The sequence below is a fragment of the Copadichromis virginalis genome, linkage group LG7, assembly GCF_057382275.1.
Source record: "Copadichromis virginalis isolate Kocher_CV1m ecotype Utaka linkage group LG7, C_Virginalis_male_GT1.1, whole genome shotgun sequence".
Taxonomy (NCBI): domain Eukaryota; kingdom Metazoa; phylum Chordata; class Actinopteri; order Cichliformes; family Cichlidae; genus Copadichromis; species Copadichromis virginalis.
The window spans coordinates 13570301-13589963 of NC_140624.1; the positions used below are offsets into that span (position 1 = coordinate 13570301).

General features: G+C 41.1%; 3 protein-coding genes across 3 annotated transcripts; all 3 read right to left on the bottom strand.

Moving 5' to 3' along the window:
• Positions 1-1005: 1005 nt before the first annotated feature.
• On the bottom strand, positions 1006-2617 carry LOC146704598 (beta-1,3-galactosyl-O-glycosyl-glycoprotein beta-1,6-N-acetylglucosaminyltransferase 3-like). Its single transcript, XM_085461857.1, has one exon. The coding sequence runs from the start codon at positions 2490-2492 to the stop codon at positions 1233-1235; it is 1260 nt and encodes a 419-aa protein (XP_085317983.1). The 5' UTR covers positions 2493-2617; the 3' UTR covers positions 1006-1232.
• A 205-nt stretch (positions 2618-2822) lies between these two features.
• On the bottom strand, positions 2823-4956 carry LOC146704599 (beta-1,3-galactosyl-O-glycosyl-glycoprotein beta-1,6-N-acetylglucosaminyltransferase 3-like). Its single transcript, XM_085461855.1, has one exon. It carries the CDS (start codon positions 4678-4680, stop codon positions 3415-3417), a length of 1266 nt encoding a protein of 421 aa, XP_085317981.1. The 5' UTR covers positions 4681-4956; the 3' UTR covers positions 2823-3414.
• Positions 4957-5001: 45 nt separating this feature from the next.
• LOC146704600 (uncharacterized) lies at positions 5002-19562 on the bottom strand. Its single transcript, XM_085461854.1, has 16 exons — positions 19184-19562; positions 17508-17711; positions 17356-17424; positions 17177-17219; positions 14579-14724; positions 13631-13825; positions 12547-12633; positions 12241-12439; positions 11888-12111; positions 11557-11799; positions 9193-9438; positions 8614-8809; positions 8137-8342; positions 7094-7194; positions 5756-5927; positions 5002-5675 (listed from the first exon to the last, which is right to left on the bottom strand). The coding sequence occupies exons 1-16, from the start codon at positions 19560-19562 to the stop codon at positions 5293-5295; spliced, it is 3093 nt and encodes a 1030-aa protein (XP_085317980.1). The 3' UTR covers positions 5002-5292.
• Positions 19563-19663: the final 101 nt, after the last annotated feature.

The following is a 19663-nucleotide window of genomic DNA, read 5'->3' on the forward strand; positions in this document are numbered from 1 at the left end:
TTTTTTTGAAAAAAACTTTCTTATATCCATTGTGAACCTGGCTGTCTCTCTGTACACACAAACACTGATTCAGTAAGGACATCTCCTGGTTTCATCTTCATGTTTCCCTCTCCCCACATACACAAACCGATATCATGACCAGCAGCTTTTACAGCTGTGGCTCCACCGAACATCAGCTGATACTAGAAATTAATATTAAATAAATGCTAACAACAGCTGATCACGCTTAAACGTCCTGCCGTTGTTCAGCGTGACCTCCGCTGGTCTCAGCAGGTTTCCCCAATCTTATAAACAGTACATTGCATAATGACTGCAATTAGCACCACTGAAGGAACAATGGGCTGGGAGGGCAGTTCCTTGATTATTAATATGCGATGAGTTTATACGATTCGGGAAAACCTGCAGTCAGAGGGTCAGAGATTTCTGGTCCACGTGTACACAGTAAATGTTCTGAGGAGCATAAACAGCTCGTAGAAGCCGCTCAAACATCTCAATCTTGTCATGGATCAACATGGAGTATGCAATGGGGAAATCTTTCTCTTCCTCATTGAGAGGAGCTGTGATGAAACCTCTTTTTTCAATGTAAGCCTGACAGTTCACTGTTGCATTAATGTAGAAGTCCTCAGAAAAAACATTCTTTTTCTTGGATGACAGAAGCCTTCCTAATTCACCTTCCTTACCTTTCACATCACCAGTGATAATAGTCGAACAACCAGGCAGATCAGCTGAGAACTGAGGAGGTATTTGCAGATCAGACGATGGCTGTTCAGAGCCAAATCTCCAAAGAGCAAAAGAAAAGAACAAAACCATCAAGATAAGAAAAAGATTTCTTAACATACGACCCTTTGTAAAATACATATCCTTGTTTGAAAGGGACTGCCACACAGGTGACTTTGTCTTCAGTGCAGGTTACAGTTTGACGAAATGGTGAGAGGCTGCACTGTTTCATTACATAAAGAAGTATCTAAAACTAAGGTGTGGAAAACCTAAAAAAAAATCCGAGACCGTTTTTGCCTGTTGCATAGTTGAGCATCAACACTACTAATGCCGCTGACAGAATAGTGTTAAATGCAATCAGATAACATTACCAAGAAGAGCGAGTATAATGAAGTTGTTTGTTTCAGGATCTTCTACGGGTGTAACTTAGAAAGGACTTTCTACTTACAACAAACAACGCAAACTTCACTTATAATGAATGACACTTTTAATTCATTGTAAGTTTTACTCAATGGTCACATTTTCCTAGTGGGCAGTGGGTCATGGCCTAAAGCTTTGAAACGCAGCACTGATTCCAGACACCTTATGGCAACATCATCAACCTCTGGATCAAACTTATTTGCAAACAGGTGGTGTTGTTTCAGGAGCCATGGGAGGTCACCCGCTCCATACACACAAATAGATCTTCTATAAACACCAGTGCATGGGTAATATGGGGCTCCCTTATTCATATCTCCTGCTGAATACGACCACTTCACTGCCTGAGCCAAAGCTAGCATGTCTGACATGTCATACTTCCCATTTTGGGGCATTGACCCAGGAACAGAGGGCATCCTCTGCAGGGTGGCCCACAAGTGCTCATCAGGGCTGTATGTGTCCTTCTCCCACTCCAGAAACCTCTGAACCTCTCTGTCCTCCATCACATGTTCCACAAAAGCTCTTGTGACCACAAAGTAGGCATTTCCTGAGAACATGGGGATGCTGATTGGTGGGGCACTTTTCCAGACATATGTGCCGATAACTTTGTTGGTGACTTTGTGGTGATACTGCCAACGACCTTTCTTGCGTCTAGGAGTGGCTTCAGACTCCATGCTGTTCCTCCCATTGAGAAACTTCAGTGCCCTCACCATCTCTCTGTTTGTTTTGATGGGGAAGTCTGTCCCACAGGTGTTAAGCAGGTACCTCCAGTTGATGTGAGTATTTAGCAGATCTTTCATGCAATTCAGATCTGCCTGTACTCTGAACCACGAGGCATATACCACTCTTTCTAATTTACTGGCTACAAACACATTAGGAAAGCATGAAGCAATCGCAGCCACAGCCTTCTTGAATGTTGCAGAGGATTTCTGGTCCACGTGTACACAGTAAATGTTCTGAGGAGCATAAATAGCTCGTAGAAGCCGCTCAAACATCTCAATCTTGTCATGGATCACCATGGAGTATGCAATGGGGAAATCTTTCTCTTCCTCACTGAGAGGAGCTGTGATGAAACCTCTTTCTTCAATGTAAACTTGACAGTTCACTGTTGCGTTAATGTAGAAGTCCTCAGAAAAAACATTCTTCTTTTTCTTGGATGACAGAAGCCCTTCTAATTCACATTGCTTGCCTCCAGGGATAAGAGCCAACTTACCAGGCAGATCAGCTGAGAACTGAGGAGGTATTTGCAGATCAGACGATGACTGTTCAGAGCCAAATCTCCAAAGAGCAAAAGAAAAGAACAAAACCATCAAGGTAAGAAAAAGATTTCTTAACATACAACGCTTCTTAAAATACATATCCTTGTTTGAAAGGGACTGCCGCACAGGTGACTTTGTCTTCAGTGCAGGTTACAGTTCGACTAAATGGTGAGAGGCTGCACTGTTTCATTACATAAGGAAATATGTAAAACTAAGGTGTGGAAAACCGAAAAACATTCCTGGAATATTTTACAGTTTGCAGAATTGTATTCAACTCTACTGATGACACTGATAGACCAGATGACACTGATAACATTACCAGGATGACAGGGTTTAAGGCAGTTGTTTCAAGGCATTCAAACAGTGTAAATTAGAAAAGATTTTCTCTTTCCAACAAACAAGTTTAACTTACAGTATATGACCAATTCACTGTTTCACAAGCACGACTTTAATATCAAGTTGAAAAAAAAACCCCATATACATTTACACAAACGTGTATGATCTGTACTGTTTCACGTGTCTAAGAATTTCCATTATACAGATACAGGCACTTCATAGAATAAATATTCACCTGAAGTCAAAAGAAACATACCAAAGAAAATTACTGCTGCGTTCTCTTTTACACATTAACTATTTTAACTTTGACTACGTGTCCGTCTTGATACTGAGCATCCCGAAACATTCCTCAATTACTCTGAGCTCTAAATGCATCTAAGAATGACTAAAACGGATGTTTCATTACATAAGGAAGTCTGTAAATCTAAGGTGTGGAAAACCTAAAAAATATCCGAGACCATTTTTGCCTGTTGCATAGTTGAGCATCAACACTACTAATGCCGCTTTTAGAGTAGTGTTAAATGCAATCAGATAACATTACCAAGAAGAGCGAGTATAATCCAGTTGTTTGTTTCAGGATCTTCTACGGGTGTAACTTAGAAAGGACTTTCTACTTACAACAAACAACGCAAACTTCACTTATAATGAATTACACTTTTAATTCATTGTAAGTATTACTCAATGGTCACATTTTCCTAGTGGACAGTGGGTCATGGACTAAAGCTTTGAAACGCAGCACTGATTCCAGACACCTTATGGCAACATCATCAACCTCTGGATCAAACTTATTTGCAAACAGGTGGTGTTGTTTCAGGAGCCATGGGAGGTCACCCGCTCCATACACACAAACAGATCTTCTGTAAACACCAGTGCATGGGTAATATGGGGCTCCTTTATTCATATCTCCTGCTGAATACGACCACTTCACTGCCCGAGCCAAAGCTAGCATGTCTGACATGTCATACTTCCCATTTTGGGGCATTGACCCAGGAACAGAGGGCATCCTCTGCAGGGTGGCCCACAAGTGCTCATCAGGGCTGTATGTGTCCTTCTCCCACTCCAGAAACTTCTGAACCTCTCTGTCCTCCATCACATGTTCCACAAAAGCTCTTGTGACCACAAAGTAGGCATTTCCTGAGAACATGGGGATGCTGATTGGTGGGTCACTTTTCCTCACATTTGTGTTGATAACACTCTTTGTGATATTGTGGTGATACTGCCAACGACCTTTCTTGTAGCCAGAAGTCACCTCGGACTCCATGCTGTTCCTCCCATTGAGAAGCTTCAGTGCCCTCACCATCTCTCTGTTTGTTTTGATGGGGAAGTCTGTCCCACAGGTGTTAAGCAGGTACCTCCAGTTGATGTGAGTATTTAGCAGATCTTTCATGCAATTCAGATCTGCCTGTACTCTGAACCACGAGGCATATACCACTCTTTCTAATTTACTGGCTACAAACACATTAGGAAAGCATGAAGCAATCGCAGCCACAGCCTTCATGAATGATGCAGAGGAGTTCTGGTCCACGTGTACACAGTAAATGTTCTGAGGAGCATAAACAGCTCGTAGAAGCCGCTCAAACATCTCAATGTTGTCATGGATCACCATGGAGTATGCAATGGGGAAATCTTTCTCTTCCTCACTGAGAGGAGCTGTGATGAAACCTCTTTCTTCAACGTAAACTTGACAGTTGACTGTTGCATTAATGTAGAAGTCCTCAGAAAAAACATTCTTTTTCCTGGATGACAGAAGCCTTTCTAATTCACCTTCCTTACCTTTCACATCACCAGTGATAATAGTCGAACAACCAGGCAGATCAGCTGAGAACTGAGGAGGTATTTGCAGATCAGACGATGACTGTTCAGAGCCAAATGTCCAAAGAGCAAAAGAAAGGAACAAAACCATCAAGGTAAGAAAAAGATTTCTTAACATACGACCCTTTGTAAAATACATATCCTTGTTTGAAAGGGACTGCCGCACAGGTGACTTTGTCTTCAGTGCAGGTTACAGTTCGACTAAATGGTGAGAGGCTGCACTGTTTCATTACATTAGGAAATATGTAAAACTAAGGTGTGGAAAACCAAAAAACATTCCTGGAGTATTTTACAGTTTGCAGAATTGTATTCAACTCTACTGATGACACTGATAGACCAGATGACACTGATAACATTACCAGGATGACAGGGTTTAAGGCAGTTGTTTCAAGGCATTCAAACGATGTAAATTAGAAAAGATTTTCTCTTTCCAACAAACAAGTTTAACTTACAGTATATGACCAATTCACTGTTTCACAAGCACGACTTTAATGTCAAGTTGAAAAAAAAACCCCATATACATTTACACAAACGTGTATGATCTGTACTGTTTCACGTGTCTAAGAATTTCCATTATACAGATACAGGCACTTCATAGAATAAATATTCACCTGAAGTCAAAAGAAACATACCAAAGAAAATTACTGCTGCATTCTCTTTAACACATTAACTATTTTAACTTTGACTACGTGTCCATCTTGATACTGAGCATCCCGAAACATTCCTCAATTACTCTGAGCTCTAAATGCATCTAAGAATGACTAAAACGGATGTTCTCATCCACATCCTGGTCTGCATCTGTGTCCTGCTCGTGGATGAAGCTGTAACGCCGATAAACGGATCCACCTTTGCTGGTGTACACCACATCTACCTCATCTCCGCTATCTGGCTCGGGCACGCCGTGGGGCATGTTAATGTTCGCACTACCACTCAATCTCTCATAGCTTCGTTTCCAACAAAGCCTCTTCCTAGCATGGGCTTTAACCAAGACAAATACAGCCAGAGTCAAACCAATTGCCAGCAGCAGAGCAATAGGCAAGGCAGCCGAGGTGTGCTTCAGAGTTCTGGAGGACAAACTCATATCGGTTTCCTGGATGTCTCCTGATTTAGGCTGGGGGGCCTCCACACACAGTGCTAGAAAAAACACAAAATTCCTTTAGTAAACTGTCACATCTATACACTTTTCTTTCGCTTATGAAAGACAGCATCACTACCTGAGCGGCTGTCACAAACACAGCAATTGGTGTAATTGCCTCCAGTCTGACAGCATGGAGCACAACGGTTCTCCACAGCATGAAGAGCAGAGTCAGTGTGACAAGTCAGACAGTGGTCAGGTCCGGGGCCGTAGCAATGCCTGCATGACTTGTTGCAAGGCTTGCATGTTTCCTACAATCGAACAGTTAGATACAGACATTAGATAAAAGGTTATGCCAGAGGTTATGTTATGCTCTGAAGAGAATGGAAGGCAAATAGCCCAGCCTGTTTCACCACTATCAGTTCTAACCTGACAATTCAGTATGTCAGTATTACTCACTGTTAATCCTGTTTTACTACATCCTGGTTTTGAGAGGATGTCTATTTACTTTCTTTTGTGTACTGTCACAAGCTAGTAGGCATACAGCAAACATCCGTGGTAGCTCGCTTACGAATATATGTGGCAGCCAAACTAAAATATTAATTTGGATCAGTGTTTTTTATTATTTCACTCATTTACGGTGGTGTGATCAATTAGTGTCTGTAGGCAGATTCTATGCTATCAATTTAAGCGAGAACACCTGCCATTTGCCTTTAAATACAATGGTTATGATACATAGAGTAGTACAATGACAAGACGATCATTAAATCATAACTAGGGCTGTGCGATATGACCAAAATCTCATATCCCGATATAAGAATTCTATCGTCTGATAATGATATAAATCACAAAACTGTAACATTTTCTGTAAATTCTGTGAACTTCGGGCAGCTCGACTTGCGGGAAGTGTTTCCAGCTGGGCGTCATGTAGCTGGAGTCGAGTGTTTTAACCGATGCATGAAACGATACATTTTTAGACATAAATTGTAATGCCCGCCGTTTTCTTTGTGAGTATTTATTACACGGCATGCTGCGGGGAAAGCCTGTTCTAACGTTTGAGTCTTTTAGCACCTGGCGGCTCTTTTTTTACTTCTCATCCGTAAATAATCTGCTCTTTCACGTGATTCAATTTATTTTGAAAAGTCTCAACAGGATCTTGAGCTTTATTGTGAAAGGTTTATGTGGAACATAAACAAGCGGACACGCGATGGTGTTACCGTTGTTGTTGCTAACCACAAAGCATAAAACAGGCGCTTGTCCATCTGTAGTGTGGTTATATTGAATATAAGAGAAATAGAGAACTTTAAGAAATTAATATAGCCACTACAGTGACCATCAAAACGATGAAAAATATTGCCGTAAACAGTTTATTTTGTGACACCACGAAACAAACAATAGCATAAAATGAAACGATAGACGTTTTTATATCGTCATCCAATATATATCGTCATATCGAACAGCCCTAATCATAACCCACCTCTTCAGAAAAGTACAGTCCCTCCTTACAGCGTGGATAGCACACTTTGTCCTGTAGCATGCTGCCCCAGTCACAAGTCAAGCAGCCCTGAGGAGAGGCATCTGCAAACACACATACAGGCACTGAGCAGATACCTAATGAGAAAGTGAATCCACGATATTGACAGTTTGGAAATATAAAGTACAGTCAGAAATTATTCAAGCCCCAGTTCAGGGTCAAAGGTGGTGGTGGTGGCAACCCAGTTCATCACACTGTGAGAACAAGCCAGAGTAACTGGAGAGACCCATGCAGACATCCACATATAGAAGGACTCTAGACTGGATTCAAATCCAGGACCCTGTGAGGTAACAGTCTTACCCAGCATACCACCATTTAGTATCCGAAAACCATTTACAGTCAACAGTCAGTCTACAAAATAAAAAATAAAGTAACAATTGAGGGTTTCCCCCCCCCCATTTAATACTACTGAATGAAGCTGTGCTGCTAGATACTGTACCCAGATCACTGGAGTGCTGCTATAATGCATATTCTATTTGTCCCATGTCACCACAGGTTCTCTGGAGGTCACCAGGTTCCTAACCACCTTTAGTACCACGATCTTGCTCTCATGATTCCTCAGTTTGGGAATCGTTTGTCTACAGGAAGAGTGCTTGTTGCTCCAAATGTGCTCCCTGTAAGAATATGGATCTGTGCCTCCACACAGTCATGTCTACAAGCACTTTAGGGAGGGCTTTTGAGTTCCTTTTGCTTCCCCTTTGATTTTGTTTTCATGTGCCAATCAAGGTACAGAAACATCTCAAAGATGATTAAGAGAAAGAGAGACTCCTGAGTTAAAATGAAAGCAAATGGTCTAAATAGTTACATCAGTGTTACATTTCAGAAGGAATTTTATTTTTCTGTTTGCTGAACTGAAATTAAATGAAATGATTAGAACAAAAAGCTGTATGTAACACAGTAAAAGAAATAACATGTAAAAAACATGCCTGAATGCTTAAAAATGGGTTTCTGTTGACTCACTGGTTTGACATTTCACCTCTACCTACCTATGCATGTCTGACAACTGATATGACATTTTTTGCAGATGTCGTTAGACTGATAGAAGCGGTGTGGGCAGCGTTCGACACACAGCTTGGTGCCTTTCAGCTCCAGCAGAGGAGGGGAACATGCCCTGCAAGACTCGGGCCCCGGTCCTGTACACAGCTCACAGGACTGGTGACATTTATGACACTGGGAGCCCTCCCTGTAATACCTGAAGAAATGCATAAAAAAATGGGTTAAAACATTTCCTTCATGTTTGTCAAATATGTAACTGATAAAATAAAAAAAAAGCTTTAAGAAAAAGTTACTTTGCTGCTGAAGAAGGAGAAACCACGTTACACCCTTTCTTCCTAAGAAACTTTGGTTCACTTCCAAAACAAATACTGTATTATCTCTAGGCAACTGAAGCATAAAGGTCTGTTTGCAGAAATTGTTTGTCTACTTGAGGTAAACATTTCACAAATAGTAACAGAGCTTTCTACCCAGTGGGACAATGGGTGACACAGAGCTGAAGGAGCCGCAGATATCCTGGAGAACACGTAAGGCAATCTCTTGGTGATGCACTAGTGCAAGAGGAACACACGTGGTCACAAGGCAAACAGAGTCCCAACATCTTTCCATCAGCTTCCTGCCTTGTGGTATACGTGCCATCAGGACACATATTAACACATGTGCTGTCTGGAAAAAAAGCATACAGCAACAGAGTTAGCACCTTAACTTGGTGGCGTACTCACTTCAGAGAAGCAACCAGTACAACTGCATAAATCTGTTTAACCTGAAATTGTCAAATAGTCTTACAAAAGCCATTATTATGAAGCCAGCTGTGAGAGCACTAAATGCAAAAGCAAAGTCTATAACTTGGGCCAAAAATTTCATTAGTGATTAAAATGAGAAAAGGCTTTTTCAAACACCTGTAGAGCTAACAGTTAAAAGATAAATGATTCAGATTTGTTTTGTCTTTGCATGATAAATCACCTTTAAAACAATCAGTTTTGTGCTGATTTTCATTTATACCACAAATCACCTCTGTGTCTGCACATAAACCTGTTGAAAATGCTCACTGTAAAGATATCTGGGGACAGCACAGGTCTGGCATTCATCGTTGCCTGGCCCCTCACACGAAAGACAGTGTCGGTGGCAACCCTTGCAGGTGAACTGGTCGTTGTGTAGGTAGGTCCCCGGTGGGCAGGCCGTATCACCCGTCACACCACACAGTAACGTGTTTGGATCCAACACGAGTCCTCTCTCGCACTGGGTGCACTCGTTGGCGTCCGGCCCGGTGCAGCTAAGGCAAGTCTGGTGGCACTCTAAATACAACCAAGCAAAGCAGATTGCAACACCTTCATGTCACATTACCACATTTACACAAGAGGGTACAATAATCATGTTTTAGAGGTGAATGGATTTCATTTTAAGCAAATAGCTTATTTCATTATCACTCAGTTGTGAGTTTAGTAATTGCTTTTGGCCATTGCATTAACCTCCCTTTGTTACACTTTTTCTGTTTTATTTTATTTTTAACGCTTATTCAAGCTTTAACATTATTCAAGGTAATTAGTATGGAAAAGAAAGTCTAATAGAAGGTGTGAGGAAAAAAATTGGATGATCTCGCTTTCAAGGTTTTTTCTTTGTGTACTTGGTGTGGACTTCTAGTGCATGCTTTATAGACTGTTCTGTGTGAGTGCCATTCTAACCACTCCATGGACCTCAAGCACAGCGCAAACATTTAACTTTCTGAGTCTAGCTAACCTAACTTTCATGTCTGTGGACATTAGTGTGTGTGGAGTCCACAGTGTTCAAACCTCAAGGCGGCACATGTGCATTTTGGTTTTTTTTATTATACTTTTACAGAGCTTGCACCATAAATTTGTCTGATTCTCTGTGGTGAGCTTTACTATATTACGCTGAGCTGTCTAAGGGAGAGAAACTTTAGCATCTCCACTGTGCTACGTGGTGTTGTCACCACTGGCCCAACTCTGGCATATTTGGCTCCTGGTGAGTTTATCCTCTTCCCCAAAATGAAAGACAAGTTGAAGGGTCACACTTCTAACGTTGTGGAGGAGATCCAGAACCGATTGCTGATATACAAATTCAAGTGGTGAGAATAGGAGCTGTATAGTGAAAAAATCAGCAGTTCCGCTGAAACGAATGTGGTGCTGCAAGCTGATCTATTTTACATTATGATCTAATTTATACAGTAGTATAGGTACGACTGTATAAACACTACAGTATAGTATAGATACTATAATACTGCAGGACTGGGAGTAAACTGCTTTTAAAAAGTCTGTGCCAGATTTTTTCCGAAACATTGCCTCCAGCACATGAAATAAACACTAAAACTAATACAAACTAAACTAAAAGGCAACATTTTCAAACAGTAAAACCAAAACTGAAAATAGCAAACCCACTCTGGAAACTAAATGAAACTCTGAAATCAAAGAATCAAATAAAAATGAATCAGAAAATACAATAATAATAACTCTGGGCTTCTTTTACATCAATTCCCTAAAAACTACGACATGGAAAGGGTCAGTTTGAGTATTATGCATGATTATTGCAACACATCTACATGTTAATTTATCCAACTACCGTACTTATTCAAAGGGATATCCCAACTCTATATTACACAGATGCAAGTCCTGTGAGTCAAAGTACTTTCAGCAACACATTGTGAAAAAACATTAGAGAATATTACTTGTGGGGTTATCTTAACATTATCTTAAAAGTTCTGGTGGTGCCAGTAGTACCCCTCAGGCTCCTAGTAGATGCACCTATGGTATAAATGTGAAAATCCTATGTTGCTTTGTTCTGAAGTTATCACATTCACAAGATCTTCTGACCTTGAGGTCGAGGTCGCCGAGATTTGAAGTTTTCTGAAATTTTTAGTTAATAATTAATTAATTAAATAATAATAATAATTAAATAATTAATAATTTTATCAATTTAAAAGTCTTAGGTGGTTTCCTTCTCGAGTTATCACATTCATAAACTTGAGTGTTCGTGCCAGCCACCCGCTCCGCAAGGTGACAACCACACCCCATCAGCCTTTTACGGCTGAGGGATAAAAACAAATAACTTTGCAACACTGCAGAATTCCTGCTACTAGGAAGGTCAAATCCAAAACTCGAACAGAGGTAATATCATTGGATTTAAATGAAATGAAATTTGACAGTTGCATTTCATAGTTGCTACAGTTTCAATTTCTAAAATTTCAATTTCATCAAAATTGAATAAATATTAAAATGATTAAATGATTAAAGTGTATTTTAATCATTTTGACATCTGAATTTATGGTCTTTGAACTGACGTAGTAGCATCATGAAAACTAGAAAGAATTCTCGCTGTAGAACGGTGAAGCCGTAACAAGAAAACTCCACATATTTGGTGTTTAAAACCAAATCAAATCTGTGAATCCAGGTGCTCACCTTGACACTCCATAGCTGCAGTCTCATAGTAAGTACCAGCGGGGCAGTCCTTTGAGCATACACCTTTATAGAGCTTGGGGCTGTAGGTTGAGCAGGTCTCACAATCATCTGCTGAAGGCCCTGAACAGCTGCCACACGTAGGGTGGCACTGACCGCAGCGGCCCTCCTCCATGTCCTCATAATAGCCCACAGGACAACTAGCCTTACACTCACCGTTCAGCATCAAGTAGAGGAAACTGCACCCTGGAGGGGTGAAAAATTTATAACACAAATCTCTCACCTGTATCGAACATTATATCTTTTAAATCTGCTGACTGTGCTAATAACTCACGGAAGCAGGTCCTGTCATCTGAGCAAACTTCACAGTGGGGAGGACATCGTCTGCAGGTACCATCATCTGCAGGATACATTCCCAGCGAACAGTTGAGTCTACACATGCCACTCTCCAGGTAGTAGCCGTCAGCACAGGACAGACACTGGGATTTGATGTCATCACAGGTGAGACAGGAGCTATCACAGGCTTCACACGACCCCTCTGCTGTCTCAAAGAAACCTCTAAAGAAAAACAAAACAAAAATAACCCCAATACGGTTGGGAGAAAACAAAAGAGAAGCGAAGCACGAAGAAGATCGTGTCATCATTGCATAGCTCCGTGTTTGTTTCACCGCTTATCAAACTGCTTACTCTGGGCAATTGGACCAGCACCGGCCTTGGTGGAGAAAAAGTTTATCGGTGCCTTTGGAACAGCTGATGCAGTTATCACTGGTGTCCACACAGGCCTCACAGCTGGGAGAGCAGTCCTCACACAGCTGAGTGGCAGAGTTCGCATATGAGCCAGGTGGACACTGCTCTACGCAGGAACTGTCCTGGTCCAGGAAATATCCTGTGAAGCACAAATACACACACATCCACACTCGCACGATTGGCATCAAGAATTAACATCGCGATTAAGATAGTTTACTCTGAAAAGCTAAAAGCAGTAAATATTACCTTTAAAACAAGAAGAACAATCCAGTGCCTGTGGGCCAAAACAGGTCTTACAGGAAACATTGCACGTGTGACATTCACCATATTTCCCTGGATGGAAAAGAATATACATACAGCACACAGCTTGTTTTAACCATCCCCACCACAAGAGGGAACCATAACAAGATTTAGTGTCTCAGGCACAAATAGACTGTATAAGAAAGGGCTCTGGGCAGAAATAAACAGAAATGATTGATAATCAGGAGCTTTTGGACTATTGCATTCTGTATTCAAAAGCAAACATTAAGAAAAGGTATTGCTCTAAAACCATTCATGTTCAGTGTTGCCTAAGGATAAAACAGGCACTAGTGTTTAAAAAAAAAAAAAAAAAACAAACACTAAATTGCAAATGCACAATAACAGCTCTTGGCTCAAAGTGACAGCACTGGTCAGTTTTACAGATATGTGAATGACACCTGTGTTAAAATCGAAACCTACGAAGTAGAATGTTTTAAATGAAGCTGTTTCCTTACAATAGCAGTATATAGCTTGGAAAAATACTTGATGGCTGAATGCGAACTGCTCCTGACGAAGCTGGCTTATCCACACGCGTAAGCAAATAATGAAACCAATGATGTGGAAATTAAAACAATCGACTTATTAACCGTATATGGCTGATAACAAGAACAATGGAGTATTGTATCCAAGTGCTGGTGACACAGACACAAAAGAGAAGGGGCTAGAGAGGTAGATGCTTGAGGCAGATGACCCCAGAGGTCCTTCAGCAGGGTTCAAGCTTGTGGGCTCAGCAGAGCAAGTATCAACTTCCTAAAGTGTCCTTGAGCAAGACGATGAATCCCTCCACATTTCTGGGACAGTGTACTGACCTCCAGTGTCACCCAAAGGAGAAAAGCAATCATTTCCACCCGAGATTCAGAGAAGTATCGTGTTACGAGTGTTATCTGCGATTCAGCTATGACCTGATATGTCATTCTGTCCTTTTGTTCGTAAATTTGTAAATCTGTAATTTACCTGGATTACAGTGGATCACATAAAACTTCTTTTTTAACCAGCCTAAGTCAGCTTTCACCGTGCTTCCTCTACTTACCATCAAAATACTGTCCCTGTGGGCAGTTAATGTGAGGACACTGTCCATGTACAGGAAAATTCCCACCAGGACAAAGGTCGCAGTCTGTTGCACGAGGTCCGTGGCATGTCTGGCACGAGCTGTGGCAAGACTGACAGCGCCACCCGCTGGAGTCGCTGAAGGTTTGCTGAGGACACTTTTTAATGCATTGTCCCTCTGACACAGACACAGAAGCACAGAGAGGGACTAATGTTATTACGACATTATTCCATTACAGCATTTCTTCTATACTGACAATCTTAAAAACATGGATGCTATAGCAGACAAAAGCACTTCTCTACATGTTCTCTTCTACTTTTTTCTGTAGAAATAAGTCAAGACAAACCATAAGAAGTTACTTTGATTTGTAAAAACACTATTTATTCTTTAAATGGTGCTGATAAACTTATTCTCATAAGTGAGCTGTTCACTGCTGCGTAAATCCTTCTCCTTTGCCCTTATAGGATCACTCTCTCTCCAAATTCCATCTGACTGCCCAGGCACAAAACAATGACCTAGATTTTTTTTTTTTTTTTTTGAAACTGGACCTTGTAGCTGGAGAAGGTGGAGGCCGATTAGTGCAGCAGTGGGCTCGCCAACCTTTCTTTACTATAGTTTTGTTTCCAGGCTTTATTTACAGTCTCCAACCTTTTTCTCCCACGCCTACAGAACACAAAAACACAATCCCTTCTTCTTTGTTTGCATAAATCATACATTTGCATATCTTATGTTACAGATTTGCTTAAATGAACATGTTTTGCAAGCCAAATTAAGACTCAGAGTGCTTTCATTTGTCTTTGGTTAGTCTCAAAAACAACGTGATTAAAGAATATATTGAATATACTCTTTTAGTATGGTATGGAACATCTGCATCATTTAGTATACTGATAGTAAGGAAAGCATAGATATATGATTGTTATTTGCTTCTACCGTTGAGGAAGTAACCAGGCTGGCAGGCAAAGCAGTGCGTGTTATTCCTGCAGTCTTCACATGGTGCTGGGCAGGAGAGACAGACACGCCTGCCTCTGTCCTCATAGGTGCTCTGAGGACAATGTCTGCGACACTGGTGCCTGAAACTGTAGAGAAAGGTTCATTGAAAATCTTCCATTAGTTTCTTTAACTTGTTTGCACGTGGTGAGCAATAAGAATCCCTGGCAATTAGCAAAGTATTTTTCCTCAGTAGAACTTTTAATAGGTCAGTGACTACATTACTTGAACTCCCTGCCACAGCTATTAAATGAAAGTAGACTCTGTTTTGCAAAGCAAACATGCTGAACAGAACTATTGTGATATCAAAAAAGCCAATGAAAAGCACCATGATCTGATGGCAGCAGAAACACAAGGTATACCGCACACAAGTGGTAATCCCAACATGCATTGTGTCAGTAAGCCGCACACCTGTAGATGAATTGTTGACTTCAGAGCACTCCTCTCCCAACTCATGCAGTTTAGACGAACAACAGTAGGGACAGGAAGCACAATGTAGGCTGGCTTTCTTCAAGCATATTGTGGTTCTACTTTCTTCTTAAGGCGAAAAGATAATTGGTGTTTTATTTGTAGCCCGCAGGTATGGGGTGATTTCTGTCATTAACCTATCCTATCAGTCCTTCGGGGCTTAACTGTCTTATTAAACATGAGACAGCTGCCCCAGAAACGAGCTTTAAAAAAAGTGAAGATTTGATTTGCAAAGATGTCACGCTAAAACATTAAAGAAAGAGGGACTTAGCCAAGCAGCAAATAAGCCACTAACATATGTGATGCAGCATCTTGTGTAGCCTATTCCACCACCTTCCTACATAAGGGAACCTGACCAGTGACAGCCCAACCTGCCCTTCCTGCTGCGTTGCCGTGGATCTGGTGCTAAGATGTGGGGGTTGTTTGAAGAGGAACAGCTGGAGGCGCCACGATGCATCCATCAAGTGGTTCACAATAGCAGCTGGTACAAACCAGGCCCCATTTCTTGCCAGGAAAAACTACTCTGCTTTAAAATCTGCAGGATGTTTAAGAATCCCCCTGTGCAAACACCAGGCTATCCATTCCAGAAGAGCACATTTGCATTTCCAACACAACTTCTGTTTAGGTCTTTTACTCCTGGACTTTGTTAGTAAGGAAGAAAATATACTGCAGGTAGTCTCAGAAAAGAGAAAGCCCCGGGAAATGAAGGATTTAAATTATAGTGAGAATGAATCACAGCAATTTTTGGTTTTGCTGCACTTCTTTGGTTCCTTGGGGAGGAAAGTAAATGCCAATAAATACCAAACATCCATCATGCTGTGATTTCTTTTAAAAGGCGGCGTTTAATGCAAGAGTAACACTGGCCTCACTGATTCATGGTTATGCCAAAGCTGTTGAACTTTAACATTTTTCACTACCAGCAAAATCTCAAAAGGAGGAATTTCTTTTAGTGCTCGAAACTGTCACAATCTGTCGCAGTGTGGCTGTTTTTCCAATTTATAATAGCTCCCTGCTGGATTATATTTATTTTATTTTTGTCTGCTACACATGTAGATATATAATAGCTATAACAACATAAAATGCTAAGATGAACAGTCATATTGAATCTCTAAAACCATACTTTTAAAGAAAACTACACAAGCAGATGCAGAAAAATAGACTATCCCAATAAACCTGTGTAGCATCCACAAAAGCAGGTGCTGTATTTTCTTGCAGCTCTTCCATCTCTACTTGTTTTTCTCTACTCCTTACACATAAGAACACTTTGTTAAGTCTCTTCTGAGCTCAAAACCAAGGCTCAGGTAACAGCGTATGATTCTGAATGGAAGGTAACCTGATTCACACGATTCCAGGAGGCCTAAACTCGAGGGAGGAGTGCACAATTGGGGGGTCTGTTCTGGCTCTATAACTTGTGTTACACACTGCGTCCAATTGATAAGCTGGTGTAAACAGGAATATAGATGCAATTTTCTGTAGAGGCAAGAAAGCTAAGCATATTCTGATAAGCAATTTGTGAAATGGTTGGCCATATAATGCCTCACAGTGCATGTAGATTTACAAGACCCGTTTTTTGTTGTTGTTGTTTTTTTTCCTGCAAAGCAATACCATTGAATGTAAAAAACAATTACAGGGTCATTGTGAGGTTAATTGCTTCTTGGCAGCATATTTAATCTCCATAAAAAAAGAAAAACTGTTTGAAAAATCATAAAGCATAGCATGCAAAAGCATAACTGTTCCATGCCGGATAAACAAATAACTAAGTCGAGTTTTCTCATTTTACTATTTGCAACATTTCAGCCCTTTTGAACTCAAATTTATAAGCGTAAACTGATTAACTAATTTTAAAACTGTTAAAAATCAGAAAAGAAATTACAAAAAATAATGATTTCAATTTTTTATGTTTTTTACTAATAATTACTAATATTCAAACTAATAGAAAATACCTGTCAAATCCATAAACAATGAAAAGATAATTGCCAATTGACGCTGTTGTCTGTGGATGATTTCAGAGCAGAACAGGAGGAAAACACAGTTATCAAAATATAATAATAAGGTAAGAAAAAAAACACTCACAGAAAGTAACCTTCAACACAGCTGCTACAGATCTCTGGGTCTTCTGGGAACAGAGGAGAAAAGGTAATTAATTAGCATTCATAGGGAGAAACAAACTGCATTGTGCTCCTTTATCAGCGTTTTAATATACATCGCTAAACAGTAATGGTGTGTGGGCCTCATACAGAAAGCATGTTTACCTGTGTAACATGTTTTGCAGCCAATTTCACAGTCAATGCACTCTCCTGTATCAGGGTCCTGCACCTGCCCTGAAACACAGAGGTCCAGAATACTGAATGCCTCTCTGTTAGGCAAAGATATCGCCTCCACAAAAACTCTGTTTTGCACTTACCTATGCCGCAGAGTGCTGTTTGGCAGACCCCATTGTGAAGTTTGTAATGTCCTCGACACTTGGCACATATGTTGCCATCTGTGCACAGTTCACAATTGGCTATGCAGGGCAGGCAGGCATAGTGACCCCTGTCAGGATAGAATCCCCGTGGGCAGTGTGTCCGACAGCGACCTTGGTGGAGGAAACGTTCCTGTCCGTCTTCATCTGAGGAGGTCACGGAGGAGCTGTTAGCATACTCTATTTTCCCTTATCATAAAAATGCTGTTTGCCTTATTCTGAGAGTGAAAAACATTCAGATTCTCCTAATAAATACAGAGGTAAGCTTTAATCTTTTCTTCATCTGACAGCCAGTCGGATGAAGGAAAGTTAAAAAGACACTGCAACTGTGTAAAAGTAAGTGCCTAATGAAAGATGAGGATTGCTGAGGGAATCTGTGGCAACTGCTGGGAGGTGCTGGATTCAGAGATTTCACATGCATATTTAATAAAAACAGAGAATAGCGGCAGGCGAATGGAAGGCATAAAGATCATTCTAAACTGACTGCAGACTGACTGCAGACAGCAACAGTGCCAGATCACTTGTGGACTGATGCTCCAACTAATATAAACACTGGCAATTAGCGGGAGACCAGAGATCAGAGCTGTAAGCAGAGACAGCCTTGTGTTGGCCCTCATGATTAATGCTCTGCCACCTGCCACTAGCCTAGCAAGGCACCTGTGGCACCTGAGGCATCTCTGAGAGCAGCCGAGTTACAGCATTGTCTCATCTGCTCAGCGCCACACAGAAGACGTGTGAGACAGGGAGGAGAGCGGCTGCAAGCTGCTGCCTCTCTTATCCTTCCACTTCCCTCAATCACAGCATGATCAGAAAAATATGGCACATGACAACCAAGCATAGGTCCACCCAGCAACAATGTATAGTAAGAGAATCAGTAGTGTGTGTTCAAGGGAGGGAGAGTGTGAGGGAAGGAGGGACAGAGTTGCAGCTTTTGCAGGTTGAGCCTAGTCAACAGCAACAGCACTACTTCCAGCTCTTCCAGATATTTTTTCCCTGTTCTGATTAACAAAGGCCTCTTTCTGACACGATCACATTACACCGTGAAAACTCGGGTGAAAAACGATCATACATTCATACATTCAACCCTTCCCTATTTCAGAGGTAGCCAGCAAGTCCTACAGCCAGCCTCTCTGATTGTTTAACAAGAGTAAATGGTAAACCAGAGCTGAATGCTCCTCATCGAACAAAAGCCTTTTTTAAAGAGCTGGGTAATCATTAAATAGACTAGTAAAAAAAAAAAAAAAAAACTGGATTACTGAGTCGTCAACAGGTCTTTGTCATAATCTGGTATAGGTGTGGTAAAATAATAACAAATTATAATAAAATCCTTTTAAAAAAACAATTATATGAACAATGGCATGCAAATTTAGTGCTCTCATGTCCTCATTTCATAGGTACTGTGTTGGATCTTTTTGCCAATGATGATGAAAACTTAAGTTATTGTCACATAAGATACACGACTTTAAAAAAATCCGTGGGTATATCAAATGCACTGCAAGCTAGTGTGTGTGGAAAATGTAATGGATATTTAATAAAAATCGCCTTTTTTTCATTTGAGAAAGCCATCAACAACAGCCCTATATTCACCGCGTTATACGTGCTAAGAAAATCCTACTCACAAACTCCACAGGTAGTGCATTCAAACAGCTCGTGTCCGTAGCACTCGGAGCAGGTGGGATGACACAGGACACACTGGTTCTTCAGCATAAACTGGCCACTCGGACAGGGCGACGAGGGTTTACATCCAGTAAATCCAACGCAGAAGACCAGGAGAATGACAAACGCGACGGAAGACCTCATGGCTGTGCCCGAGGACTTTCGGTTGAAAGTGAGAAAGACGGCAAACAGTGAGGACTGTCTCCAAAGACGCAGTGTCCGTGCGGCAGGTAAAGCTGGCGGATCGATATGGGGACTCGGTGTGAGGCACCAGCCCAGAGATAACTTGCTGGACCAGTTCAAGTGAAACACTGGACAATGAGAATGGACCGCGGTGAGCATTTAGTCAACGAGCCAAAGAAAATGAGAAAACACCCAGTCTCTGTGAGTCACGATAGATAGATAGATAAATAATTTCCCCAGCACTGGAATGTAGATCCCAA

Bases quoted from the DNA above. Each gene is read 5' to 3' on its own strand.
- LOC146704598 (XM_085461857.1), bottom strand. From the start codon at position 2,492: ATGTATTTTAAGAAGCGTTGTATGTTAAGAAATCTTTTTCTTACCTTG.
- LOC146704599 (XM_085461855.1), bottom strand. From the start codon at position 4,680: ATGTATTTTACAAAGGGTCGTATGTTAAGAAATCTTTTTCTTACCTTG.
- LOC146704600 (XM_085461854.1), bottom strand. From the start codon at position 19,562: ATGCTCACCGCGGTCCATTCTCATTGTCCAGTGTTTCACTTGAACTGG. The intron at 14,725-17,176 runs GTGAGTGTTTTT...CTTTCTCTACAG, and splicing joins TGTGTTGAAGGTTACTTTCT to TTTCAGGCACCAGTGTCGCA. The intron at 13,826-14,578 runs GTAGAAGCAAAT...TGTCTGTGTCAG, and splicing joins GCCTGGTTACTTCCTCAACG to AGGGACAATGCATTAAAAAG.